The sequence below is a fragment of the Triturus cristatus genome, chromosome 4_1 (genome assembly GCF_964204655.1).
Source record: "Triturus cristatus chromosome 4_1, aTriCri1.1, whole genome shotgun sequence".
In the NCBI taxonomy this organism is placed as follows: Eukaryota; Metazoa; Chordata; class Amphibia; order Caudata; family Salamandridae; genus Triturus; species Triturus cristatus.
In genome coordinates, this window is record NC_140585.1 from 365,107,467 (window position 1) to 365,135,211 (window position 27,745).

The 27,745-nt window shown below is 44.6% G+C and overlaps 1 protein-coding gene across 6 annotated transcripts in view; it reads left to right on the forward strand.

The window, feature by feature from the left end:
• The first annotated feature begins 12,751 nt into the window (after nt 1-12,751).
• Nucleotides 12,752-27,745, forward strand: part of BICD1 (BICD cargo adaptor 1) — a 726,242-nt gene continuing 711,248 nt past the window's right edge. For all 6 annotated transcript variants that reach the window (XM_085652393.1, XM_085652395.1, XM_085652396.1 and 3 more), the window contains exon 1: nt 12,752-13,394. In XM_085652393.1, the coding sequence (XP_085508519.1) occupies nt 13,182-13,394 (213 nt within the window). In that variant the 5' untranslated portion in view covers nt 12,752-13,181. The remainder of the gene's footprint in view (nt 13,395-27,745) is intronic.

Consider the following 27,745-nt stretch of genomic DNA (forward strand, 5'->3'; position numbering starts at 1 on the left):
GGGGAGGTCTGTGGGACTGGCAGGATTCTCTGCCTGGAGAGGTCTGTGGGGCTGGCAGGTTTCTCTATCTGGGGAGGTCTGTGGGGATGGCAGGTTTCTGTGCCTGTTTAGGTCTGTGGGACTGGCTGGTTTCTGTGCTTGGGGAGGTCTGTGGGGCTGGCAGGTTTCTATGCCCGGTGAGGTCTGTGAGACTGGCAGGTTTCTGTGCCCGGGTAGGTCTGTGGGGCTAGCAAGTTTCTGTGCCTGGGGAGATCTGTGGGACTGGCTGGATTCTGTCTCCGGGGAGGTCTTTGGTGCTGGCAGGTTTCTCTGCCTGGAGTAGTCTGTGGGGATGGCAGATTCTGTGCCTGGAGAGGTCAGTGGGGCTGGCAGGTTTCTCTGCCCGATGAGATTTGTGGGTCTGGCAGGATTCTATGCCTGTAGAGGTATGTGGGACTGCCAGGATTCTCTGCCTGGGGAGGTCTGTGGGACTGGCATGTTTCTCTGCTTGAGTTCTGTGGGACTGGCAGGTTTCTGTGCTTGGGGAGGTCTGTGAAGCTGGCAGGTTTCTGTGTTTGGGGAGGTCTGTGGGGCTGGCAGGTTTCTCTGCCTGGAGTGGTCTGTGGGGATGACAGATTCTGTGCCTGGAGAGGTCAGTGGGGCTGGCAGGTTTCTGTGCCCTGAGAGGTCTGTGGGACTGGCAGGTCTCTGTGCCTGGGGAGGTCTGTGGGGCTGGCTGGTTGCTCTGCTTGGGGAGGTCTGGGAGTCTGGCAGGTTTCTGTGCCCGGAGACGTCTGTGGGGCTGGCAGGTTTCTGTGCCCAGAGAGGTCTGTGGGGCTGGCAGGTTTCTGTGGCCGGAGAGGTCTGTGGGGCTGGCAGGTTTCTCTGCCTGGAGAGGTCTGTGGGGCTGGCAGGTGTTTGGGGCAGGATGCTGGGTGATCTTGTCACACCCACAGAGTCAGGGATTTGGAGCCATTTATGGACCAGAAACATTGATCCTTTTACTGCTACTGAGCGGAGTACGACGGCTTCAGGGCGGGAAAGTGCACGGAGCGCCCCACAGTTCAAAGGTCGCAAGTGAGGTTGGTTGTGCTGGTGTTAAAAAAAAAAGTCCAGAAAGAGAAGAGAGTTACACACGCTGGTGCCTGTTTCCACGAAAGTCACATGCAACCTCTGGTAGAACATGCTTCGTAACATAGAAAGGCCGTAAATGTTATTTTTTTCCTTTCATGTCAATGGGGTAGGATTGGTGGCTCTTTGCGACATCAGTAAACAGAGGGGAAGTACATGGTATGCAGTGCCATGAGAATTATGCTGCAGGTACTCAATTATGCAGCAGGAAAAGGCAAATTATGAGGTCTAATGCTGCACATTTTGTGATACTTATACTTAATTTTTTGTAATTTTTGCACCTTTTAAGACTGTTCTGGCAAATGTTTCACCTCAGTCTCAGTTTAACAACCAAACAACAAAGAGTAACTGAAAGGTGGCCTGTCAATTTCAGCGAAGGGCATTCGACTTTGCAGCAATGCATGTTGCTGTATTTTAGTAACTTTTAACTGTTGCAGCTAGAAACCATTTTATATGCAAGCTGCAATTTATGTAGCACCACTGCCACCACAGCCCCAATCCTCCCCCTCTCTGCCCCACTCACACCCAGATGTCCAGTTCAGCAGGACCTGCCCCTTCAGAACCGACATCACTTGACAACTAGAAATCAGCGACAAGAAATCAGGTCAGTTTTGGGGGGAAGTGGGTATCACTTTGCCTTGACAAAGTCGGGCGAAACCGGGAAACTTCTCCCAAAGTCACAGACTAAGGTGTAAATTCATAGGTGAAGGGTATATTTTCTTGCGCCCACAAACTTTTGACGGTTTTTGTGTTTTGTGTAAAATCCGCAAATCAATATAAATCGCAGGTGAAACTGATGACACACACTTTTAATCTTTAATGTGTAACATAACCCCCCCCCATATTTTCCAAACAACCTTCATGTACCAAAGGCGCCTTTCTTTTACTAAATGCCTTCACACTAAACTGGAGACCTTACGCACACAAGTGGTCGTCGCAATTAATTTTGGGTGGGGTGCACTTGTCTGCGGGGGGGTGGCATAGACTGGGCGAACAGACAGACTCACCTGCGCGAGCCGCAGAAGACAGGGCAAACAAGGCTAGCCAGAGAAATAATTAAATTATGGCAGGTAGTCGCCGCCGCACGTTACCTCTCAATTGTCTCCACTCTGGCCTCTGGGATGCCTCCTCGCTTCACCAGTCAGCAATGCGCATGACAATTGGTCACCAGCCCCACCCTAAGGGTGAAGAGTAAGACCGCGCAGTCCCGGCGACGGAGACATCTGCACGCTGCGCAGTGTGCACCATTACCATTTTTTAAATGCTACCATTTAATTTATAAAGAAAAGTCTAGAGCAAGCGTAAGTTACATAACCTACCTATATTAATTAATTACCTATCCTAGACAGTCACGGATTTGTGGTGCTTGCTGGCACCGCTGAGGGGGCCTCTGGAGCACTGGGGCCCCCCCGCAACACGGGAGCTGTGGGGGCCTGTGTTACGCCCCTGGGGCCTGTGTTACGCCCCTGCTTATAAATCCACACTGCACAATTCAACTATAAATAATTTAACCCTACAACATTCCATACCACATAATTACAATCCAAAAAATACACATATTTCCACTTCACTCCATACCACATAATTCCACATCACAGAATCACATTCCACACAACTTAATACCACTCCCAACCACATAATTACACTCCACACAACATATTTACACTCAACTCTAAAACACATAATTACCCTCCACAAAATACAACTCTGCAACATGTTGCATAATTCCACTGCGCATAATTATACACCACACCATGCCACATAATTCCACACGTCACACAATTCCACAATTCATCCCCACACAATTTATCACACAGCATAATAACACTCCACATAATACCACTCAGCTCCACATAATTAACCTCCACATAATTATGCTCTACTCCATACTACATACATACACTCCACATAAATCCAGTCTATGCCACGTAGCAACACTCCACATAGCTACACTTCACACCATGCCTCATAATACCACTCAACATAATTTCACTCAACACCGCAACTTCCACGTCACACAATTCAACTCTACACATTTCCATTCCACACCACATAATTCACAACAAACTACATAATTCAGACTAACACCACAAATGCACAACACACCACATACATCCAATCTACACCACAAATTCCACATCATGCTATAATATTTAACAGCACACCACATAAGGAAACTCCACTACATACCACTCCACAACACAAAATACCATTCCCGATAATCCCACTCCAAGACACACAATCCCACTCCACTCAATACCACATAATTGCACTGCACACCATGCCACATTATTTCACAACACAGATCCAATCCACGCAACACAATTCCACAACCAACAATTCCAATCCAAACCATATATGTCCAATTGACACCACACACATTCCCTCCACTCCAAACAGAAAACGCATAGGTAAAATACATTGTCCATTACATCAATAGCTCTAACTCTCACCTTCTGATGTGTCCCAGCAGATCCTGTTTCTGGAGCTGCAAACTTGCTGGCTGAAGTCAGCTCTGTGCTGCCTCAGAGGAGCAGTGCCCTGTGGTGAATGCTGTCTCTGGGGCCCCCACCCCCATCCATTCCCCTGTCAGCTCTCCTCTGTGCTGCCTCCTGCCTGCTGTCTCTGGGGCCCCCACCCCCATCCTTGTCCTCTCCCTTCTCCTGTGGGGAATGCTGTGCTGCCTCCTGCTCTCTCTGGGGCCCCCACCCCCATCCTTGTTCCGGGCCTGGCTCGTGGCTCTGACTGAAGAGAAACAATGTAACTTGTTACATTGTTTCTCTTCAGTCCTGGGTCAGCGCAGGGGCTCCGTGCAGGCTGCTTTAGTGAGAGAGAGAGGCTTGATTTAGAGCAAGCCTCTCTCTCACAGCTCTCTACCGAAGAGCTGAAGGGGCCCCCTTCATTTATTGAAGAGTGGGGGCCCCCCCGCACCGCGGGGGCTGCGGGGGTGTTTGTTACGCCCCTGGACGGATCATGTTTGAGAACAGAGGAAGGAAATCTGAGTGCAGCATATGCAGTACGCACAGTTGCAGCAGTAATGGAAGCATCTTATCTGAAGGGAGTAAAATCAGCTCAGGTTGCTGAACTGATAGCTTTAACTAGAGCATGCAAGATGGGAAAGAATGTGAGAGTGACTGTGATAACTGATAGTCAGTATGGTTGTGCATGATTTCGGCCAGATATGGCTGCAGAGAGGATTTCTGACTTCAAGTGGAACTCCTATAAAGAATGCTGAAGTGGTTGGGAAGTTGCTTGTGGCGATATAGCTGCCTAAGCAATTGGCCGTAGTGAAGTGTGCTGCCCATGTACAAACCGCCAATTATATCGCGGTTGGAAACAAATATGCCAACGATATGGCCCAATATTGTGCTCGAAATCAGAACTCAGTAAACAGGGCTAAAGAGAGGGAGATGAATTCTTTGCATCTAATGTTTACTAACATTGTGGGTACCTGGGAAGAAGTGAGGCAATTGCAGGAAGAAGCAGGAGATGAGGAAATGAGACAGTGGGTAAAAGCAGGATGTGCACCAAGGGAAACAGATCATGTGTGGGTTTATCGAGATGGAAGACCAGTCATGCCTGATAGCATGATATCTGCCATGGCATGGATGTATCATGGACAGGGACACATAGGGAGGGATGCAATGATTCGGTCCCTCAAGCAAACGTGGTACAATGCAAAATTTAGACTTGTAGCTGAGAGTCTTTGTCAAAGATGTCTTATATGTCAGCAGTTTAATCCTGGAAGAAAAACAGTGGTAAGTCTAGGAACGATAGGTCGAGAAGGAGGGCCTTTCACCAGAATGCAGATTGATTTCATCAAGATGCCGCCCTGTAATAGGTTGAGGTATGTTCTAGTAATGGTCTGCTTGTTTTCTAGATGAGTAGAAGCATATCCCACAAGAAGGAGTGATGTAATTACTGTAGCAAAACTGCTTTTGAGGGAATTCATCCCTAGATTCGGGTTCCCAGTTACAATTGAATCAGATAGAGGAAGGCATTTCCATAATGAGATCATGAAGTTGATTTGTGAAGCATTGAATGTGCAACAGAAACTACATTGTGCCTATCTCCCAGAGGCTTCTGGTGTGGTGGAATAAATGAATGGCACCATTAAAAACCGTTTGGGAAAAATGTGTTTAGCCACAGTTTTGAAATGGCCTGATGTCTTGCCTCTGGTACTCATGACTATTAGATCAATTCCAGATAGAACCACGGGTTTGAGTTCACATGAAATTATCATGGGAAGAGCAATGCGCCATGTATTCATACCAGTCAACAAGCTGTTGCCTATATCTGATGACTTGGTGTTGGATTACTTAAAGGGGCTGGCAGACACAGCTCATTCTGTGTTTCATAAGGTTGGAGCGGATGCCACCACCCTTGAAAAGAAGCAAGCTCATGATCTGAGCCCAGGAGACTGGGTGAGAATCAAAGTACACAGAAGAAGAAACTGTCTGGTCCCATGTTGGGGAAAACCACGACAAGTGATTTTGACTACAACAACAGCTGTGAAGGGTGCTGGGATTAAGAACTGGATTCATGCTAGTCACACACTAAGAATCCCAAATCCAGTGAATAACAAAGAAGGAGAATATTTTGAGGAGTCAGAGACTAGTTCTGAATCGGATGCTGAAGAAACAAGAACAAGAGAAAATCCTTAAAGGGGAGAGTCAGAACCAAGTTTGATGGTTGCCCCAGAGAATATTCCCTTGAGAAGAAGATTACAAATTTCTGATACCAGCTCAGACTCAGAGACTGAACAAATACCGGCATGCTCGGGAAAAAAGGAAAGCAGTGAAGAAACAATCAAGGAAGTTATTGATAAGGAGGTTCCTGACGAAAAACTGAGAGAAATTCCACCTGAAGTAACAAAAATAGATGAACAGGTGCCAGATACAGAAAGTGAGGGAAAGATTCTTGCCAAAGACCCCCGAGGAGTTGTAGGGAATACCAACATCCAGTTAGAAGAAGGGACAGTTAGTCAACAGGAAGATATTGCGCAAGAAACACGAGGAGGGACAGAAGTAGAGAAAATAAAAGAAGTGGTGGAAAGAAGAACAGCTGAAAGTAAAAAGCAAGTTGAAACAGAATCAGAGGAAAGTGATGAGGAAGTACCAGAAGGTTGAGTCCTGAGAAAAAGAGCATGGAGAGCTGAAAAGAATGATAAAGGAAATAAATCGAAAAGACCAGCAAGAGATGAAATCTGGCCTAATAAGATAAAGAGATTAAGATATAGACTGACACGAGTGAATTCACCAAGAGCAGAACAGGTGAATGAAGTATCAAGTCAAGAAAAATTGAAAAATGAGAAAATAACTACAGCAGACGAAAACAAAAGAACCAGAAGTATAAGTCTCCAGAATGGTCATATGTGGCCCTGCCTGAAATAAAAGAAGAGGCAGATAGCCAAGAAAATCCAGAGGTGACTGTACTGGAAGTGGTTGAGGAAGACGAAGAATCGGAAATCCTGAGAGTTATCTTGTCCGATATTGGAGAAGAAACAGATGTTCAGGAAGTTCTGTATCAAGATTATGAGAGAAAAGTGAAAGAAAATCAAATGCCAAACTGAACATGACGAAAGTACTGCTAATGGAAAGAAAATAGAATACTGGAAAAGACATAACAGATAGAACCAAGTAGGTGCTTAAAGCCTTGGGTTAGACAAAACTAGTTGTGAAGTAGAAGAGGCAAAGTCAAAAGACACTGATCGTTTTGCGAAAATGGCAAACACAGAAAGTAGAAAAGCTAAATGTGTGTTTCTAAAACGATGGTTTAAAATGTGTTGTTGTTGTACAGGATTACCGACATTAAATGAACTCGTGACATCACCCCTTGAACTGTACCAAAATCCCGAAAAGATTCTATCGGACGATCCCAACCAACCAATCACGACCGTATTAAAATAACAAAATGTATCTTCTTGCTTTGATTTTATTATAAAAATACGCAGTAGAATAGAGAGGATCTAATCGCTCTTTCCGATGACAACGACGGTGACGCTACGCGAACTCTACTACTTAGGGTGACTGCTACGTTTCCTGAATCCTAGATGGTCCGGATGCTGCCCAATTATCTGATGACTGCGAATTTTTCCTAATTCTATGGGCACTGACAGATGCTTGCACATCTCTGGTCTTTACTGATCCTTTGAGACTGTAGCGTGCTGAGCAAAGAACATTGAACTGTTAGATGAATGACGACAGATATGAGTATGCAGACCTAATGATTTAGAGGACTTCAGATAGCCAGATAAGGTAATTATGATGTTCTGCGATTTACTTGAAATTTGATATAAGCTTTCAAAATGCAAACCTAACTTTTAAGAAATTTTAGATAAACAGATATTGATTAACAAGAATTGAGTTTGTGGTTAATTAAGAAGGGTTAGATCTAAATCTTGAAATGTGTTTTAGCTGGTTCTAAATCACCATCAACCAATCCAACTATTTGGTCCATTGACCACGTGGGAGGAGTGCCTTGATGTTTAGGATCGGGATCTGTAGGTGGAAGGGGTATTGATGTATATTTTGAAAATTAACTATAGGTTATAAGGTGTTCCCCCACATGTCGAGCGCTCGAACCGCTCATCCCTCCAACTGCGTGCAGACCAGTGAATGGTTAGTGTGAGTGTTGGTGTTATGGGCCCCACCAATGACTGCATGTGTGAATGAGTTAGTGTGACGTCGGGTCTGTGACGCAGGGGAGGATACCAGTACAGGTTTTGTTTTTCCCCGTTACCAGGGTTTTTGCGCTCCATCACAAACAACACGTAAATACACACTAAACACATACATACACATAAAAGCTCCTACCTGAAACTCACTGCCCCTATGATCAAATTCCTTTTATTTTCAAACAAGCAGATTCAACAAGTCAAAACTTGACTCAACAACATGAAGCTGGAGAGCTTCAACTACCAACTGTCAACCAATACAAAGTCTCTCAGATTCACCATAGATACCGATCTCTGCCTTGAGGAACACATAGTCAAAAAGACTAGGAAGGGATTTACTTATTTATTTATAAAGTTTTATATAGCGCAAACAAGATCCCGCAGGATATCAGAGCGCTTTACATTAGGGTGGGGGATGGCATCAACTCTTGGAAAAACTGTTCCTGAAAGTGATTTTAGAAGCTACTATCCAAGCCCTAATACCATTGCATGTGGATAGAGGCAATGTCCTGCTCCACTGATTCTCAGACACCACACTGCCCCCTCCTAAGAAAGGCATTCTACACGCAATGGCCTTGGATTGAACACATTTTACCACAACATCCCTGCCCTAAGGGTACACTAACTCCAACATCTATAAGATCAGCTGCATCACCTACAAGGCCTCCTTAGTTGGCACCAATATTTAATTTTCAGCAAATCTCAACACACCAGCAGCTAGGACATTCTCAGACTGGAAAGAGAGAAATCTAAGAAAGAAAAAGCCTTCTCCGACATTGCCCCAAGATCTGGAAGAACATCCGTTTAATGATCAGATCTGTCCTAGTCCTTCACTGATTCAAGTAAGAGCTGAAGACCCACTTTTTCAAAAATACCACAGTATAAACAGTGGTCGAAGTGCATTAAAAACAGTAAGGGAACTGTGATGCTACGCGCAAGAGGGATGGGGGTAAGTGAGTGTTTGGGCATGGCTTAAAAACAAATTAATCTTTACTTTTTTCAGTCTTTCACCTCCTGGTAAATACATATAAAATAACTCACAACTTAAATTAAAGTTAAATACAATTTATGTTAGTTAATAAGTGGGAAATGCACTATCATACATTATGAAACTTGTAGTTAATGCACTGCACAGAGAGCCACGGAACTGAATCCTGGTCGGTGGATTGGAGAATAGTGACTTGTGTATGTTTAGTGCTACAAGGTCCCCGTTTGTGACGTAAACCACTGTGAATATGTAAGTCATTATTTTAAACTTGTATTACACACAGTATACGATGGGCCACTTCAGAATGCGCAGAAAAGCTTTAAGATAAAAAGCGTTTCCAAAATATGGATTTTTTTGCAGGCTATACATAGTGCAGGTTTTTGATAGCGGTCTTTTAAAAACACACACTTTACAGCTTAGCTACTAGCTCCCTTACAATACCCCTCAAAAAGTATAAATGTGTGTCATCAGGAAGCGTTTTTTTTAACTATGTTTTAAAAGCGCACACTTCATATCTTAGCTAGTAGCTCGCTTACAATACCTCTCAAAAAGAATAAATGTATGTCATCAGGAAGCTTCAAGTGATTCCATCAAATCAATACCGGCCTCCCGGCACCCTATAGATTTGCACATTAACCAGTTGCGCACATTTACATTTCTTTCAGGCAGGCAGGCACCCGGGCACGAAGGCTTGTTTAGTTGTCTGCCCCTCCCTTGGTTTCACAGCACATGAGACTCTCTGCCTTACACTTCAGTTGAAACATTTCAACTTTCGAAATTAACCGTCCTAGGACGGTTGTCTTTTGACAAAAAGTTAAGGAACTGTTTTTCTAACATTAAAAAAAGCATGGGCATGTCGTGCCCCTCAGTCCTCCCCCCTCCCACTTCGACCACTGACCACAATACCTTACAAATGAGCTTTTCATTTCATGACTACAGCAGTCTCCCTGCTCCCCGCTCTGTAAACGATAGTGCATCATAACTGTATCTACTGCCCTTGTACATCACTCCACTGTGCTTGACTTGGTTATCACTGCATACTTGCATATATGGTCGCAAGGCAATGACTATTTCATACTGGTTGGGCTGACAACAGCTAGGAAATATGGGAAATTTGGTGTGGGGTGATCCATGAGACATATAGTACATTTGGTGGATTACTTGTTTCTTGAGATTGAGATGGTTGATGTTAGGAAGTATGCACATGTCTTCAGTAACTGTTGCATTTATGTTTCATCTTATGCTATGGCAAGTTATGTCACAAAATAACTGTATAGAACAGGACTTCCTGAACTTTTGAGAACCACACCCAATTTTAAGAACGACAATCTTTTGCAACCCACTCGGTTTTAATGGACATGACACGAGTGATTGTTTTTTAACGCAACTAAAGCATTGTGATGTAGTGCACTGTCATTTACAGACAGCATATTTGCATTGAAATGGACACTAAATATGCACATAGTTTTATTGATAAAACTATACTGCACACAAATGATAATATGTGAAAATCGGGTTTCAGTGAACATTTATCATTTGTTCATCACTGTGTAAAGTGTCTTGATTTGTTTTGAGCCTAATAAAATCTTTGTGTCCATCACAATTCAGAATTAGAATTACAAAATAAATGTGCTTTGTTTCTGCTTTTTTAACTAATGATTGTGTACAGTTCATTTACAGATATTTACATTTTAGGTGTGTGTTACAAAAAAAGTATGTCTTGCAGCCTTTCCTTTCATACTCTGTAGCCCAGCAAGAGTGTCACACATTTCACTTTATTTATATTTCTCTGACTGCAAAGTGAGAGGAGTTTGTAAACACCAATCTCCATGTTAAAAAACATAAGCAAAAATGTGTCAGAAGACAGAGCCAGATATGTGATCTCTGTCTTTAAAGCGCAGCAAATGTGACAGGATAAATACAGAATTTAAAGGCATCGTTATTTATTGCTTGAACTTTCATGACCCATCAGTGGGTCGTGACACACGGTTTGGGAAACACTGGTTAGACCAATGCCCACTGTTTCAAAGAGTCCTTTGGTGCTGTTTGGATGCTAGTGTGTGGGGGATTAGGTTGAGTGATCTTCAGCATCACCCTGTGTCTGTGTTTGTATGCATAATTAAGTGTGTATTTCATTGTCAATTACATCATTATTGCTCCTTATCCCTGTTCATTTGAATTTCGGTCTCTGATTGTGGGAGATCAACGTGGCAATCTCTTTTTGTTCACTTCAAAAGTTGAAAGAACCCAGTACATCATTCGCCCATGTCATTTAAAAATAATCCTCTGAATATTAGGATTAGAGCACTTTGGGGAGTCTCACTTATAGTTGATCAGTTCAGATATGTCCATTCTTTTATTTGGTTGTGAACCCACTTTAAAGCAACCCTTTTTTAAATGTTTAACTCCAAAGCAATATTCGAAATATGGCTCTGGCAGTGTGGTCTGTGTTATTCTTTGCCCATGTAAATTGTTATTCATTGTGTACACTGTGGGTACAATAGTACAGAAGTCTGCATACAAATCACATAGCATCGAGATTGCCTAATATGGCAAACTCCAAATACCTTATTGAACAGCAGTTTTGTGAACAGTTGTTCAGACAACACCTTCGGTGGACAATTATTGAAGCTTTTTAACCCACGTCCGCAGGGGGTAGCCTTGAAACAAGTCACCAGTTGGGAGGTTGGGGTCCCATAGGCTCAATATGACAACCATTGACTCAAAGTGAATACAGAGTGAGAACCACGGATTGCAGCTTAATCATCAGGACTCATGATGAACCTTGTAGAACTGCTCTTCCTGGTCAGTCATCAGTTGCTGTGCGGCTGGCCTTGTAGCTGCTTGCAGCATCATTCATTTCTGTATATGGGTACGAGAATGACCTTCGGAGACCCTGAGATATTTTTTTTGCACTTGGTTACTCTTCTCACCTGACGTTGGCAGCAATTCCCAAATCAGCACTGTGTTGATATGTCTGTGAAGTATTAGGAAAGGTAACTTCCCTCTTTAGCCTTTTAAAAACCAACCAAATAGATGTGTAAAATTATTAAAACTTATTTTGTTCCTGCACCATGCAAACATAGCGTCATTATTCTTTGAGACCCGGATGTGTGAATATGTAGGTATATCCCATACTGAGACTTAATCCTGTACTAAACCTGTGGTATTCTCATTTTGATTCTGATCATGGCTCATTAGGCCCTGATTTTCTGGTGTAAATAGACAGTTGTATTTTTTATCCTTTCACCAAATGTTGGTCCTGACGAAGACCACAGTGATCGAAACAGGGTCCAGACAGGTGTGCACATATCAGTGAGGGTGAGATACACAATGAGAACTAGGGTACCTGCACCTGTGTGTCAGTATGAGTAGTGGAAGAGTGTTTCTCAAACATCCGTCTCAGACCTTCATCTTTCTGAGATCAATAAGTTAGATACCATTGCGTTGGATAATAGTCTACAACTGATGCTTACTCCGCTATGTCACTGCAAAATGTGTTAGTAGGTGTTATTGAAAAAACGAATTACTCATCTGAGTTTTTAAAAAGGTTGTTGTATTTCTGGCTATGCACAGAAACTCACAACAAGCCTCCAATTGCAAAGCCATTCTGATGAACAGCTGTGCCTCGAGTCTGAAGATGCTGCCTTTATTTTTACCAGGAAGGTGTGCATCCCTAGGAGGAAAGACTGTGCTAGCCAAATGCTCTTTTTTCGTTTAGAAGTTTTTGGATTATTGCATTCGTGGTGTATTTTCTAAACTGTATCATCAGGACCAGACATCTTCTACTTTCTGGGAAGCAGCGTATTTTAGCGAGAGGGCTGGAGGATGCGCTGCTGAGCAGCGAGGGGAGAGGGGCAGGGATGTGTCCCGCTCGTGTTTTGCACTGCACCATTATGAAACCCCAAGTGGTTCGAGTTTTTTAGTGTCCCCGTGAGGGCTGCCTCGCCGCTCCCCGCCGCCAGCGTGCGTTTTGTTTGGGACCGGGGCTGAAGCATGCGCCTTCCTGACGGGAGGGATGTTGTGGTTGTCCGTCCTCTGGCAGACTGCAGCATCGCCCAGGCTGCAGCAGGGGGAGAGCAGGTGGAGGCTGCACACACTGCAGTGACGCTGCCCTGGAGACGGAGATGGCGAATTCCTCCTGCCTTTGAATGAGCCGGGGATGAAGGGACCCTCCCAGCCCTGCCGAGTGATGCCCTGAGCCGCCAAGCCGCGAAGGGAGACCGGGAGGCAATGGCAGGCTACCGGCCCCCTCTTTAACCCCACCCCACCCCGTTTCCGCGCCGCGTCTGTCTGTGCCGGCATCTTCCGTTCACTGCGAGGGGGCGCGAGGCAGCATCCAAGCTGGGAAGGCACCCGCCCGTCACCCACCCATCCTCTCATCTCTCCATCCACCCGAGGGGGGCCATGGCCGCGGAGGAGATCCCGCAGACGGCCGAGCACTACCAGGCGGAGATCGAGCGGCTGAGCCGGGAGCTGACGGAAACCACCCAGGAGAAGATCCAGGCGGCCGAGTACGGGCTGGTGGTGCTGGAGGAGAAGCTGGCCCTGAAGCAGCAGTATGACGAGCTGGAGGCCGAGTATGACAGCCTGAAGCACGAGCTGGAGCAGCTGAAGGAGGTGGGTGCGCTGCTGTCCGGGGGGCAGAGCCGAGGCCTGGCCTCTGCGGGGCACTGCCCGCTGCTGCAAAGCGCCTCGAAGCGGGGACCGTCCAGCACCAGGGAGCCTCATGGCACTGCATTGAAATGCGAGGGGCATGTGCACAGTACCAGGAAGAGAGATGCGGCTAACCGGGGAGAGGGCGCTGACAGGAAGTTCCCAAACCAGCCTCCCATTGCCAGGCCGCTACCTGGGGCCGGGGCGGAGGGCTTGGCCCTGCTCTGCTCCCTTATTGTCTCTGTCAGGTTCAAGCGGTTCTTTGCAGGGGGCGGCAGGTGTACATCCTGCAATGTATTTATTGTGGCATCTGACATTCTTGTGCTGCGCTTTACCACCAGGGTTACTGTTTTAGAATGTCACGTGCTGTCAGAAACGAAAAAAAATCCTTTTATTTAGCAGTCTCAGCGTTCAAGAAAATATTTGGGCGGAAATATTTATTCTATACGTTGGGCTGCGCTGAAATAGTGGTGCTCCTGATGATTCGAAAACCAATCGCAGAGTGCGCTTCTTTTATTTGTTAAGTCCAGATAGGGGAATGTGTCTTTGTTAATGTATGCTTTATGGTTTATTTGCAGACGTGAGTACGTTTGTGACTTTCGATATTGATTGTGAGGCATAGCAATGAAAGAACCTGCGAGACGAGTTACATTCCACGGATTGGCCTCCTTTCCACTTCTGTCCCATAGCGAGGACATGTGATGAAGGGTGTGATCTCTGGTACCAAGGGATGCGCAGTGGAGTGGACAGTGCCGCGGCTGAGTGTGGCAAGCGAGAGCCCATTGTGGGGGGAGTCAGTCCGTAGCCGGCGTGACTAACAGTTTCTAATTATAGCCACAGACATTCATGGTGGACACGGCCTCACCCCTCTGCCCATCACCCGGGCTGCACTCCACATCACACCTTGCGGGTCTCCACTTTTACCCTCGCGCACTCGGTACTGTTGCTCCAGTATACCTGATCCATACCTTTTATTTTATTCTGTTTTTCATTTTCGCCTGCACTCATTCTGCGGGCACGATGCTCAATCCATTCAGTGCACTGCAGCCTTCCTAGTTAGGTTTCATGTCAGTTTCACTAACCCACAGACTACTCTCGCTTAAAGGATGTTTGTTTCTTAAACTGTCCATTCCCGTTGGGATTGGGAATATCTTCTTCAAATCCTGCGCCTTTACCCCCAGTCTGCACATGTTTACATTTTAGCCGCCTTTCCCTCTAAAGCGTGCATCATTCTGCCACGCCTTCTATGGACCATTTCCAATCTGTCTTTATTTGTCTCGAGATGAGGCGCCCAAAACCAGCCATACACATGATGAGGCCTCACCAGGGGTTTGTTTAGTTCCTCAGTCCTTATCAGATTAAACGTTCTAAAATCACCAGTAACTAAAAAGATAAATGAAAGAACACATTGGAAAAATGTACAGGTATTAAGTGCAATGCATACATGAATGACATGGTGAATAATCATGTAAGAAAATTATTCAGTCATTCTTAATTGTTGAGAATTACTCATTGAAGCATTCTATTCCATTGTTTTTTGCTTGTCTGTTCCATTACAAAAAGGGGGTCAAACGTATGCAAATAAGCCTTGGCATCATCTAGAATAACTAATTGTAATATATGAGTCATGGCTCCTTTTCTAACAATAATATTTCGAGTTTTGTGTCCTTTCCAATGGACAGTTTTGCAAATGATTTTGCATTATACTTACAGACTACATGACAAATCAAGCAGATGGCAATGGCCATTTTGTAGGACATCTTGAAACAGCGCTGTTTTTAGGTATAGTCTACCTACCGCTTTAGCTATTTGATGTCAACAGATCTGTTGTGGACAATATGAAAACTGACAGTGGGCTTTGGGTGAGGCACCTCCTTTTGTTTTTTGGCTTTCCTGTCAATTTCATTTGCTTGCTTCTTATTCTTATTCATTCCTCTTCTTGTGTTTGTCCCTCCCCTGCTGCATGGCTTATTTACAGACCTTTTGACTGAACGCCATCTATCCATCCACTGTTCACATTCAAGGAACTATTCTTTTCTTTTGCTTTCAGCACTCCCTGAAAGATGTGTTTTATTATCCCATGTTCTGCTTTCCCCGTCACATCTCAGCCCTTGTGTTTTAAGTATTGTTCCCACCATCTCTTATGTTGCTTCCCTGTCACATTCAGCTAATATCTTTTTTTAAGTCCCCCACCACCTCTGTTGCTCCTCCCACTTAATTCCCCGCTGCTCTCAGTGCTCGACCGTGTTTACTTTTCCCTCCTCCCTACAGTCCTCCACAGTTGCTCCCTGTCCTGTCTTCACCACATCCTTTTTATTTTTTTCCTATTTTGGAGATACTGGTAGCTGCAATTTTCTGTAGGGCTGATCCTTTCCGACAAGGCTCTTTTGTGCACATTTTAACAATTGTTTCTTATTTACCACTCCAAGTTTGGGCTCTGTCATCTTTGAAATGTATATTAAAAAAAAACAATGACAGCAGCATCACAACATATACATGTGTGGCAATGCATGCATGAGTACACGTCATTACGCTAGGCTGCCGTTACTTCACGACACCTATGTGTGCATGCATGATGAGGTATTTTCTCTTGCACATCATGTTTGTTTGTGCAAACGCTGGTCAGTATTGTAAAAATGAGTTGTTCTTTTTGCTGATGCTGAACTTTGTCAATACAAAACATTACCAAGTCTGCAATGGCAAAGCCAAAAGGCGAGACCTATTGTTTTTGTCAATGCTTGTTTGCAAAAGTTGACCAGAACCAAAAGGATCTCTGAGCGCTCCTGGAGTATTCTGAATAACATAATCATCAATGGAGTTCATGTTTACTTTTTGATGTGACTCTTCGCATTGGCAGATGGGTGGGAAGCGATGCAGAGAGATTGTCCAACGTCACATCCTTTTGGTTATGTCGCGTAACCATGATTATTTTATTTAATTTAGAAAGTTTTTAATTGTGCGAACATGACCCTTGCGCGTATCAGAACACTTTACAATGGTACAAAACAATGTCAGGATCAATAGATTAAACAATAATATAGAGGACAGCAATAGCCATGAGTGTAATTGACGAGCTATGAACAATCTGAAGCGAGGAGACCCTAGAATCTTGGACAAAAACAAAAATGTGTTCATAAGAAGTACTTTAACTTCCTTCTTGAAGTCTGCTATTGAAGAATTCAGTCTGAATTTGCGCAAGGCGTTCCAAATTCTCGGGATGATACCCGAGGAAGCTTGCTTGTAGGGTTTCTTTTTTAGGAACCCGTGGTCTTCATGTCTACCTTTCCCACAGCGCCACATGCTGTTGGTCTTAATTTTCCACTTGTAGTGAGTGGGTCTAGTTCCCCACTAGGTTTGGTTGAGTTTCACACAAAGGTCTTGATTACGAGTGTTTTTGTAATTTCCATGGGGGCATTAACCATTGTCCCGCCTGCAATCCTTGGTAACTCTACACAGGGAGTTACCTTTGAGGGACAGATTTCCACGGCTGCACAGGGCCTCCGATGATGCCTCTCGGTGTTTTAAACCTCATGAAGCAAGCACACCATGTGCAGCTTCCCACAGTTTATGAAATACAGGATGTTGCAAGTATTTGGACATCTCTGCACACCCCTACATCAAATCACAATACTTATTGCGACCAATGCCATGAAAAACCACCCCATGTCTCTAACCCATATCTGAACCTTATTGCCCAGGTTCCTTGATATACCTCATCAGATGTTGCCCAGCTGTTACCATACAACCGTGGCATGCCCTTCACAGTTTCCACAATGCTCCTGTCCCCCCACATTAATCAGTTTCATTAGTGCCACCATTGTTACTGCACGTTACCCGTGTCTTCCATGCACTATATGCGGTCATTGCACGTTTCTAGAGTACTTTAATCGCCTCAGATACATGTTTTCGGATTGTCTCAAGATGTTCACATTGCAATCTTCCATAATGGCCAAGTTATGGCTCCCTGAACTTTTCAGGAACACAGAGGCAACTCATGCAAGTTTCAGTGTCATGCCCCAGTAACACATAAAATCACATGTGCAGAATGTCTCAAGTTAAACATATTGCAATATCCCATAATGTCCAGTATGTGTACCACATTTTCCCGTAATACCACAGTAAACATCCTTTGCACCTTTCCATAGTGTCCGTCCTAGAAGGCATCAAACATTTACGAAATACCCCACCTGGCTTAGGTTATAAGACTAGAAACACAGTTTACATACAGCATATGACCATCAGTCGCCCTGCAAAAGAGGCACCAGGAGGGCTCGCCACAGACCGCAGTGTGGGCGCAGCCCGGATCCTGGTTTGCTCATGTCTATGTCTATGTAGGTGATTTCTAAAGCGCAACTGTTACTGGCGCTCATGGTCGGACGCAGTCGTCTTCGAGTAGATCTTGCTGACTTTGCCCCTCTGGTGCTGCATGGCTGTGACCATGACCCTTTACCTGGCTTACCCGGTGCCACTCTGTCCTGCTCTCTGGCAGCAGCTTGCTCGGCCCTTCTCCTGCTGGGGCACCGCCTGCTGTGCGACCAGGCATTAGGGTTTTAGGCACAGGAGATGGAAATACCCGAGGCTGTGAAGGGAAGCCAGGACTCTCGTCCCCCCGCTAAACCTGGTTAGGCAGGTAACCTCGTGCCCCACAAACTTGCCACCAACACCAACCAGTATTAGATATACCCACACGTGGGGGGCGGGGGCGATACGCCCTGCGACCCTTTGCCAGTGCAGCCTCCTCCCTCCCTTATCGCCACATGATTTCTCCTGCTTTCCGTGGCCAATGCTGCTGTGACCGAAATTCGAGCCAGAAATGTCCCAGTTCCTTAACTTAAGGGGATACTAAAGGGGGCAAGTAACTGCAATGGACATGACCCCTTGCTGCCCGGCAGCGACCTGTGCCACCCATCCCAAGCTGCTCAGCTTGTTTACTAGCCTTCTGCATGGGACACTATCAACAGATTTCTCTTTTGTTGTGGAGATATTGATTTAAAACATAATCATAGAGGAAGCATACCGTTTTATTGTCATGTATCACTAGACCTACCTGGTGTGAATGAAACCCCTGCAGTGCCCATGCTTTAAAAGCTGGAGCAGGTGCACTAACCCTTCGAACAAACAGAGACCAAAGCAGATGAGTGCCCCTGACTGAGCGCCGAGCACCCTGCCAGAGATGCCGCGTGCTCATGATGACCTCACTCTCCGCTCTGCATGGAAATAGAAGATGCACACGGGCTTCAAGGACAGACACATCAGTGAAGGGATTCCAGATATTAACCTTGTGCATTAAGCAGAAGTTACAATCGTGCACATATCAATTGATCATCAACACCGTGTCCCAGATTCTCGAAGGTTTTTCCAAAGACGAATCAGATGTGCTCGTGGAAGCTGTGTTTTTCCTTGGTTTCATTTGGGTAATCCACAAATATATACATTCACACGTTGCTGTGCAAAAGATTTACAGCTGTGCATGGGCACCGCTTATGTAGTCTTATTAAACTCAGTGTATGTCATAGAAGAGAGTAGAGAAAGATAATGTTCAAGAGTTGAACACCCACAATTCTTGGGAATGTTTGTTTGTACGAAAACTCAGAAATACACAAAAATAGTGTACATCATTTTATGAGGCCGCGGCGTCGGACTTTTACCTATCGTTTTGTGACCTGGTCCTGGGATAGATAGACTGGGACAATAGGTAAGACTTCTATGTTGATGAATGCCACACACGTGCATTTGCAGCGGAGATGTAGGATTTAAATGGGATTTATGTAAATACTCTAACAAGAGTTGCCTACGCACACGTGTAGGTGTAAATTATGCTGGAGTAGTTTATACATATAAGGACTTCCCTTTGGAAACAAACCAAATTGTGTCCAACTAAATATTAGAGAAAGAAAATAGGAATTCATTTTTAGGTCATGTCCGAAGTGCATCGGACTCATGAGCACCAATTCAATCAACAATTGCCCAAAGCGCATAGTGACTCCTTGTCTGCACAGTGTTTTGTACTAGAGCTCACAACTGATATGTAAAGAGATTGCACTGGAACTTGCAGAAGCACACGCTTGAAAGCATTCATTGTGCACCTGGTGAGCCACACACATTGTGCAGCCACCTTTAGTTTTTTGCCGTCTAGTAGAGTCTTTGCTAATCAGTCCATTTGGAGGATAAGAGTATAAGAACGCACAACATAATCTGGGTAAGGTTGCATAATATGTGCAGGCGTTTTTCACCTCCTGAAATAGGCACCAATTATGAGAGCCCTGATAAATTCTGATATGTGGGGAAATCGCAGGTATATACCGCATCTGGAAAATGCCTCCACCTCTCAAAGGACTCTGTAAGCAGGTTGTTGGGCAAATTCAGGAACAAATTGTGGGTGTTCATTCATTTTGTTCTGTGCGGACCGTGATTTAGTCAGATGTTGTTGCGGGCACACTATTGGGTAAAAGAATGCAGTCTGATCTCTATACCCTCCAATCCACACTCAGAAAATGTGCACTCATTTATCCGAGGCAGGTCCTCACGCCAGCTCATTCTGCGACAGTACTCCTGTCCTGCTTGCCCTCAGTCCACTGCCCTCTGCTGCCTGTTTACCTGCTTCCCTCTGTTTGTGCCTCCTCTGCTCGCTTCTTGCTCTGTTTTGCCTTTCTGCTCATTTTTTCTTTCCTCTTTTTTTGCCTTTTTATGCCTTGTTCTGCTAGTTTTTCTGTCATCTGTTCACTTCTTTTTTATGTTTGAAAGCTTTATTAAAAAATTGATGACAAGAAAGAGACATCAGCACAGATTGCAATACAAAAACCATTGAGAAGCTTAACACTGCTAATATCAGTATTAGAAACCACAAAGCATTTTAGGAGGATTTTAAACGTTGAGGGGGATAAAGGGAGGGGAGGAAGGGAGGGGGGGAGGGGAGAGGGAAAGGGGGATATAAAGATAATAAAATAACCATACAATATCTAAAAAATACGACACATATCCAAATTGTAAAAGTCGTAAAAAGTCAGCGATGCACAATTACCATAATAAAACAAGTAAGAATATTAAACAAAACATATAGTGAATAGGAAAGGAGAGAGTTCGAGACGTTCAAGGAGGTTTAAAATTTTCTGCATTGAGACATATAGGTTTCTTTAGAGCCAAGCAGTCCAAATATGTGGTGAGAGGCAACCAGAAAAAATCAACATTGCGAGCAGGTTTACAAGAGGAGGCAAAGGAAACGTCCAATCTATGAAAGTGGCATAATGAATTCCACCAACCTTGCAAGGAGATGGAAGCTAAAGATTTCCAGTTGGAGGAAATATGTTGGAAGGCAAGCGCAAGCGTGAGGTCAAAGAGACCGTGTAGATGATCAGGGAGATTCAAGGAATCAGAGAGGCTACCCAAGAAGAGAAATGAGTGTGTAAAAGAGGAAGGGAGAGGGAAGATACGGGAGAGGCATGACCACACTTTCCCCCAAAAGGTAGAGACAACAGGGCAAAGAAAAAGCATGTGGAAAAGGTCAGCATCAGAAGAGGAACAAGTCCAACATTTAGAGTCGGAGGAGGGAGAAAAACGGGATAAAGAAAGAGGAGAAAGGTAAAGCCTGTGATACAAATAAAATAAGGATTGAGTAAGAGAAGCAGAGCGGGAGATTTTTAGAGTTCTGGACCACAGCTTATCCCAAAGAGTAGTTGACCAATTACAAGAAAAATCAGTTTCCCAAGCGAGCTCCACTTTAGATTTGACACGATTGGGACTAGAAGATACAAGAGATTTATAGATGAGAGATGCTTTAGGGAGCGTAGCAAGAATATTAAGAAGAGGAGAAGGAGACGACGAGGATGATGATGAGGAGGGAAGAGAGTAGAAACAATCAAGAATAGTTGCCATGAGGGTTGTGAATTTCCGCAAAAAGGAGCGAGGGCATCGAAATAAAAGTTGAAATTGGGGAAAAGAGCAAGGGGATACACCGTCAAAAAGTTGGTTGACCCATATTATGCCCTTTACCCTCCATGCTTTCCAGAAAATAGGTCTATTTCTTAAAAGGATAAGAGAATTATACCAAATAGTGGAGTTTAAGAAGGATGTACGTGTGACCTCGGAGGGAAGAACCAGAGGGTTTAAAAGAGAAGAGGTATGTTTGAATAGGGGGCAAAGAGAAAAAGGATTCCTGGAAGAGAATCGCATCACCTCGGCAAAAGAGAAGGGTAGTAGTAAAGACTGCTCAATGAGGAGCCAGAGGGGGGTGAAAGGAGAGAGAGTAGATGAGATCCATCTCGAGGCCTGACGTAAAGAGAAGGATCTATGATAAAGACGGGAATCAGGGAAGTTAACCCCACCATTGGATTTAGGCTTACGAAGGGAGGCAATGGAAATTCTGGATTTCTTACCTTTCCAGAGAAAGCGAGAAAGAAGAGAATCGATTTTTTTAAAGTAAGATGCGGGGATGTGAACCGGTAGCATAGAGAGGGTGTAAATTAAAATAGGGGCGATCATCATTTTGATTGAGTCCAAGCGACCCCACCAGGATAAAAATAAGGGATTCCAGGCTGAGAGTGACTGATCAATCCTGGAAATAACTGCCGAGAGATTCAATTTAACCGAGGATGAGATGGAGTTAGAAAACAGAATACCAAGGTATTTAATCTTGGAGCTACTCCATGCAAAACCAGTAGCAGAGAAAAGATGGGGAAGACAGGATGAGGTGAGAGGGAGTATTTCGGTTTTGTCCGAGTTGATCTTATAACCGGAAACCAAAGAAAAGGAGTGAAACTCGGATAATAAGGGGGGGACGGAAGATTCAGGGTCAGAAATAAATAGCAAGATGTCATCCGCATAGGCAGAAAGTTTCAATTGATGAGAGCCATACGGGAAACCAGAAATGGAAGTGTTATTGCGAATGGAGGATAAAAAGGGCTCGAGAGATAAAACAAAAAGAAGCGGGGAAAGAGGGCAACCTTGGCGAACACCTCTCTGAAGAGTAAAAGAGGGAGAGAGTTGTCCATTCACAAGCACCGAGGCCTTGGGGGCAGAATATAGGAGAGAGACAAGGGATATAAATTTGGGACCAAAACCATGCCAACGCAATGAAGCGAACAAAAAAGACCAGTCAACCCTGTCAAAGGCCTTCTCTGCGTCGACAGAGATAGCAGCAAGAGGGGTTGAAAGTGAGGGGGCTTTATTTAGAACGTTAAGAAGAAGGCGAGAGTTGTCCGAAGTAAGCCTGCCCTTAACGAATCCGCATTGCTCTTTGCCAATGAGATGAGGCATAAGGGGGTCTAAGCGCATTGCAAGTAATTTGGCAAAGATTTTGTAGTCTACATTGACTAACGAAATCGGTCGGTAATTTTTACAAAACTGGTGGTCGCGGCCTTCTTTGGGGATCAAACAGATGGAGGCATCTTGAAAGGTGCCTTCAGCCTTGCCAGAAGAGGAAAATGATTGAAAGAGGGCTAAAAGTTTAGGTAGTAGGATGTCTGAGAAATGCAAATAAAATTCCACAGGAAAGCCATCAGGGCCAGGGGTCTTCCCTTTAGTAAGGGCCGACAAGGCAGTGGAGAGTTCCTGAAGAGAGAGATCGAGATCAAGATCCGGAAAATTCAGGTGAGAGTTAGATGGTACAGGGAGCTTCTCAAAATAACTCTGAATAAGGGAAGGAGTGGGAGGACACTCTGGGGTGTAGAGATTCTGATAGAACAATTGAAATTGCTCAAGGATTTCTTTGTCTTTGTGGAGAAGAGTGCCAGCAGGGGAATATATTGAGTCTATAAGAGTGCGTTCCTTACGGGATTTGAGATAATTGGCCAAGAGCTTACCAGATTTATTGCGACCTCCGTAATACCGTGCACTACTGCGAAGGAGAATCGAAGAAGCATTATCTGTAGTTAATTTGTTGAACTCTAGTTTAGCTCGCAGGAGATCCGGTGACATAATTTTATCAGAAGAGGTGTAAAACTGGTGTTCTAGAGTTTTAATATGAGCCAGGGAGGATTTCCGCTTTTGAATAAACTGTTTCTTCTTCCGAGAGACGAAGTCAATAATGAAACCCCTCGCGGGGGCTTTAAAAGAGTCCCACAGAGTGTGAAGAGAAGTACTAGGGTCTGAATTGAGAGAGAAAAATTCCTCAACGAAAGAGCGAAAAGAAGAAGAAAAATTGGGATCAGTGAGGAGTGCACTGTTAAAGCGCCAACGGGAAGGTTTAGGCTGTGGTGGGAGAAGATCAAAAACTGTCACGATGGGAGCGTGGTCCGAGATGACAATAGGTTCAATAGAAGAAGACAGAACATTCTGAGACAAAGAATTAGAGAGGAAAATATAGTCAAGACGAGAGAAAGATGAATGAGGAGGAGAGAAAAAGGAATAGTCCAACGTGTCCGGGTGTGAAAGACGCCAAGAGTCAATAAGATGTGATTGTGAGATAGTATTAAGAAATTGTTTGTGGGGTTTGTGTGGTGTAAAACGGACTGTGGATTTGCGGTCAAGGAACGGGTCAACAATCTGGTTGCAATCACCTCCAAAAACAAATGAAACATCTTTATATTGAATACATTTCTCTGTAATCAAAGGCCAAAAAGAACAGTCTGCTTGTACAGGCCCATAAACATTAAACACAGTCAAAGGAATCGAGTTTATCAATAATTTAGCCAGCACCCAACGACCTTCAGAGTCCGTCTCCTGGGACAGAACCGTACATTTAAGCCTCTTGTGACAGAGGATAGCAACTCCATTCTTTTTGCTGTCAGAGGGTGAAAATAAGACTGTACCTACCCAACTTCTTTTTAACTTCAGGGATTCAACATCATTAAGGTGGGTTTCTTGCAAGAGAGCAATATCTGGGTTGTAGGAGGCCAAATGGGACAGAACTCTCTGCCGCTTGATAGGGTTAATAAAACCTTTTACATTCCATGTAATAACTTTGAATTAACAAATAACGTAGAATCAAGTAGGACAGAAGAAATAAAGAAGAAGAGGCATACGCAAAAGACAAGTCGAAAAAGAGAAAACTTTCAGAAATACCGATGAAATAGGTTAAGAAGAGAGGAAAAGAGGTAAATGGAAACAAAGGGACATCGGAATTGATCAACCAGTACAGGGAAGAGAAAAGGATAAAGGAGAAGGGAAAGGAAAATAAGTACAAGGAGAGACAGCACATATCCCAAAGGGACGACTGAGGAGAACATACCTGAGGGGAGTACGAAATAGGACAACGGGGAAGTGGCGACACTCAACGAGACAGATCCCCCGAACGGGAGACCAGGCCGGATCGCACCGGAACAAAAGGAACATAACCGAAGAGCCAGGATGAGGGGGAGACGGTCCATCTAGATAAATGAATAAAGAAAGAGTAACATTTGAGAACATGAAGACATACTATGACGAACCAAGGATGAGAATGCAAGTGTTGAGGAACAAAACTGGACACAAAACTTAGAAAAGATATGAGGGAGTCTAAGGTTAAAAACATGTGAGTAAGAAAAACATATTATAACCTAATACGAAGAATTAATAAACGGAGACAGAGGCAGGAACAGAAATGGATGACCTGTAAGGGAAGCAAAAGTTAGACATATCAAGTAATCAAAAGATGCAAAACAGTTAAACAATCAGCCACAAGAAGAGGAGGAGGTCTCCATGGCAGAATTAGAACGGGTATGAATGAAATTTTTGAGTTCAGCAGGATCCTGAAAGGTCCAAGTCTGATTCTGTAACGTAACTTTGAAAGTGCATGGGTGAAATAAACCAAATCTAGCACCAAGGGACCTCAGCGGAGCTCGCAGGGACAAAAATTCCTTCCGACGGGAGGCAGTGGCATTTGAAACATCTTGGGAAAGGTATACTCTCTGACCCAACCAGGAGATCTGACGCTTGGCTCTGGACGCTGAAAGGACAGAGAGAAGATCTGTGAATTTGAGAAAGAGGATAATGACACCCCTTGGCCTGGTTGAGGTGGATGAACGAGGACCAAGTATATGCGCTCTCTGAATATTAAGGGAGGTGGTGGATGGCATGTCCAAAAGCTTCGGGAGAAAGGAGGAGAAAAAGAGCACAGGGTCGTCCCCTTCTAAAGCTTCCGGCAAACCATAAATACGGAGGTTGTTCCTCCTATTCCTATTCTCCAACTCCTCCGTGTGCTGCTGAAGCGCCAGAACAGATTTTTCTAAGGAGGAGACTCTCTGAGATGTAGAGTGAAGGTCTGAAATCTGTTGCTCCACAACTGTAACTCTGTTGTCGATAGATGACCATTTCTCCTCAAGAAACTGCATTTTACTATTAGTCTCCTCAACAAAAGGCCGAAGGGCACGAATTTCCTCAAAAAGCATCTCCATGGAAATAGGGGATGATGGCTTCTCTGATGAAGAGGCATCCTGCTTAAGGCGTTTAGAAGATGAAGCAGATGGAGGTGAAGATTTGTTTGAAGGAGGCTGTGTTGAGGAGGAGCGAGGGAGGGTTACTCCCGCCATTGGTGCTACCTTGGTAGGAGAGTCCGTCGGTAAATGAGGTGAAGAGGTTACCACAGGAGAGTTCCCCGAAGGGGTAAAGACAAACTTTGGATTACGTAGTTTGCCCATAGAAGCCAGTCAGGAGTTGACAAGCAGTAAACAAGCAGTAAACAAGAGGGCGACTGTGAGGAAAGATGAAGGGATTCAGTCGCATAGAGGTGGAGTAATAATCCAAGGAGAGCTTGTGGAGTGAGTAAGGAAATGTTCCAGAGCGAGCAGAGACAAGCCAGTGCCCAACTAGGCAAAAATGAAGAGTGCAGGGTCAGAAACCAACCAGGTCAAAGACGTCCTCCGTCAGAGGCAGTGAGTGCAATCAAAAAAGGAAGACAGGAACATCACAAAGAAAAAGTCATTTATCAGGAACTACCTCATTCCATCCATGTGGAGCAGCACAGGCTAGAAGATATCCATGTGGCATGGCAGCGCCCAGAATGGATGATACCGCAGTCAGGAGGTGTGAAACTCCAAAAAGGGCAATGTAGAGCAGATGCAGTCAAGCCGGCAGAAAAACGGACATCACGCCACAGACAAAATGGCGGCCGCTCTCTGAGGAGAGAGCGACTGCGGCGAAAAAAGGGGCACCCCGGCCCTAAAAATGCGTCAAAAAGCGCTCACCAGAAGCGCGCTGCATTCCGACGTGTAAATCTTGTGTCTGCGGTGAGAAAGGGCTCTCCGGAGGAAAAACGGGATGATTGAGAAGCTCCGTTGCGTCGGAGGTCCCGCGTCAGGCGGCCATCTTGGTCGGCGTCGTGGCCACGCCCCCATCTGTTCACTTCTAATTTCTCTGCCCTCCGTTGTGCTTTTCCCGCTTGTTATTCTGCCCTGGTTTTGCCCTCTTATGCTCTGTTGTGCCTTTCCTGTTCGTTTTTCTGTCCTCTTTTGCCTTTTCTGCTTGTTTTCTGCCCTCTGTTTTGCCCTTTTCTGCTCTGCTTTGCTGTTCCTGCTCCTTTTTCTGCCCTTTTTTTTTTCTTTTTCTGCTAATTTTTCTGCCCTCCTTTTCACCGATACTGCAAATTTTTCGGCCCTTTGTTTTGCCTTCTTCTACTCAGTTTTCTGCCCTGTTTTGCCTTTTCTGCTCGTCTTTCTGCCCTCTGTTTTGCCTTTTCTGCTCGTCTTTCTGCCCTCTGTTTTGCCTTTTCTGCTCGTTTTTCTGCCCTCTGTTTTGCCCTTTTTCTGCTCTGCTCTGCCTTTCCTGCTCCTTTTTCTGCCCTCTGTTTTACCCTTTCTGCTAATTTTTCTGCCCTCCTTTTCAGCGTTTCTGCTAGTTTTTCTGCCCTTTGTTTTGCCCTTTTCTACTCAATTTTCTGCCCTCTGTTTTGCCTTTTTCTGCACGTCTTTCTGCCCTCCGTTTAGTCTATTCTGCTTGTTTTTCTGCCCTCTGTTTTGCCTTTTTTTGCTCAAGACCTGTCACTTGGGGAGCTGGTAAGATGGAGTCCTCGCACAACAGCACACAGATAACCTCAGGGGTGAAAGTACTGTGCTCTAGAAATGCTGTTTGAATGAGTCCACCAGCACAATTTTCCTGTTTGAGCACATTCATTAGAATGTGTGTCTAACAGAATGTGCGTTGAAACATTTTCATGGTACAGTACATGTACATAATCATGTAAAGGTATGGACAGACGTCTAGGACACAGCCTAAAAATGTGTTTACACTTTTTCCCAATAAAAATAGACAAAATTGCATTCCTGGAAAAATCACACCTGGCACAGGTTTCCAAGTGCACTACTGGACCTTTCATTTGGCTTTTATTAGGCTGCCTTTTCGTACAGTTCCTCACAGTGGGAAAGACAGCCGATTTAGAAAAATCACATATCTTTTTCTTCTTTTTT